Here is a 2,034-nt window from a genome sequence, read left to right as displayed (position 1 = left end):
GATATATATAGAAATATGGAAGTACAGAAATAAATATATACATACATACACACACACATATATATATATATATACATATTAACAAATATATATATATATATATATTTGTGTTTGTGGCGTCTCTCTGCGTTTGTGTGTTGTGTGTGTATAGTCTTATTTAATCCACACATACAACGTTATACCTGTGTTCGTCATGTTTATGCACATATGTTATCCGTACAATACATACATTATTTAACCAGCAGGCCGATAAACGTGAACAGATATACAGAATGTACCTAAGCCATGAGCGTTCAAAAATATGTTGTTCAAAGGCTATAGAAAATTTTACTGGAGCATATGACAGCATTTTATCGAGTCTCAATATGAGATAATACCACTTCTCCACCCACCTTGATGTTTTGCCTTGGAAAGTTTTTATATTGAACATAATGAAAGTCCCACTTTCACTCGTCCGCCCCCGATCATAGCCCAAGTCGAATGATACACTGGGCTGCAAGCATATAATATGCATATCCGCTTGAGCCACAAGGCAATCCTCGGATGCATCCCTCGGGATAACGACATTGTTCTCTCGATCTATTGTGATACGTAGATGCTTTTGATGTGTTTTATTTCTCCACGACCGAACACAACAATCGGGTGTGTATTCATTGTTGATTTCATAAGATGTGCTAGGCGTATAGTCGAAGAACGTGGTAGGGCCGTAGAGCAACTGGATGACTACCAATAGCAACGCCAGACATAGGTATATGATTGCACGCATTATGTCGCCTATAGAGGCTGGTGAAAGAATCCTGACCCGTAAATCCTACGTTTCGGTGGGTATTTATGAGACCAATCACTTGCAGAGCGGATGTATTCCGCACAACAAAGGAGACTCGCTACTAGAGAGAGAAATCAATTTTGAATTGATATATGCTGGGCGGATGTGTGAGTTGTGAGTTGTGAGTTGTGACTGTGAGCTTAGCCCTGTGACCCGAGTCCGGAGAGGCTGAGTGTCCCATTGGTGGCTTCCTGTAATAGTGCATGTCTAGATGTCTACTGACTCATAGCCTCCTAAATTGAACAAGACTACAGTAAGAACTCTATGATATGCCAAATGATGACACTGCCCCACGGGCCCTGGGCCGGCCTGGGCCCTGGGGCCGGGCACTGGTGTGATGACAGCCTATGAGATGAGCAAGATATAGAAATAAAAAAGCCGCTACAGCTCTATGAGCCAATAATATTCTTACACCCGAGTGGTACCCTCCCCCCCCCGACCCCCCTAAAAAAAGAAACGGCTCCACCGCCTCCACGCCACATTTACTAAAAATCATAAAATACTGTATGGTGTATTTGATATGGTATGCGAGTATATGTAAATAGTATTGTATAGATGTGATCGTTACTTAGAAAACAGGTGGTCAAGCGTAGTAAACGTTGGGTCTCATTAACGACAAAAGAATTCGAAGCACTATGGCCGTTTCGCACAAAGGATCCTGTCACTGTGAGACCGTAAAATACACTGTTTTAGGAGAGGATACTATAGAAGTATGGAGGTGTAACTGCTCAATTTGTACTAAAAAGGGTATACAATGCTTCACAGTTGAGCCTGATAAGTTCAAGATAATACAAGGAGAGGACAGTCTTAGCATATACACGTACAACACACACATTGCAAAACATACATTCTGTAAGGTGTGCGGCTGTGTGCCATTTTACTATCCGCGATCGGGCGGAGTGGGTATCAGTATACAGTGTCTCGATCAGAGCACTGTTGAGAAGGTATGATGTGGTTCATAGAAATATATCAATTATTGTAGTTTAGTTGTGAATACTGGTTGGAATTAATGCATGCAGATACATATGCATCTGAAGATGTGTATATGCATGTACATAAACACATACATATAGCCAAATTGTCACATCTATATTACGAGTTGCCGCATTCTATTTTAGATTGCAATTATTTACAATTATGTTACTATATATATATATATATATATATATATATATTATTATATTATATATAATATATGTTATTATATA

General features: G+C 39.5%; 2 protein-coding genes across 2 annotated transcripts in view; one reads left to right on the top strand and one right to left on the bottom strand.

Moving 5' to 3' along the window:
• SARC_03607 (hypothetical protein) overlaps positions 1-891 on the bottom strand; it is a gene marked incomplete at its 3' end in the record, with an annotated part of 2,406 nt that extends 1,515 nt beyond the window's left edge. The window contains exon 1 of the mRNA XM_014302578.1: positions 393-891. Within this exon, the coding sequence (XP_014158053.1) occupies positions 393-766 (374 nt within the window). The 5' untranslated portion in view covers positions 767-891. The remainder of the gene's footprint in view (positions 1-392) is intronic.
• Positions 892-1,334: 443 nt separating this feature from the next.
• The window catches only part of SARC_03606 (hypothetical protein), a 2,061-nt gene continuing 1,361 nt past the window's right edge, over positions 1,335-2,034 (top strand). The window contains exon 1 of the mRNA XM_014302577.1: positions 1,335-1,770. Within this exon, the coding sequence (XP_014158052.1) occupies positions 1,462-1,770 (309 nt within the window). The 5' untranslated portion in view covers positions 1,335-1,461. The remainder of the gene's footprint in view (positions 1,771-2,034) is intronic.

This window comes from Sphaeroforma arctica, assembly GCF_001186125.1.
Source record: "Sphaeroforma arctica JP610 unplaced genomic scaffold supercont1.187, whole genome shotgun sequence".
NCBI classification, from domain to species: Eukaryota; class Ichthyosporea; order Ichthyophonida; genus Sphaeroforma; species Sphaeroforma arctica.
Note: the sequence above shows the minus strand (reverse complement) of the source record. Positions and strands in the feature narration are given on the sequence as shown.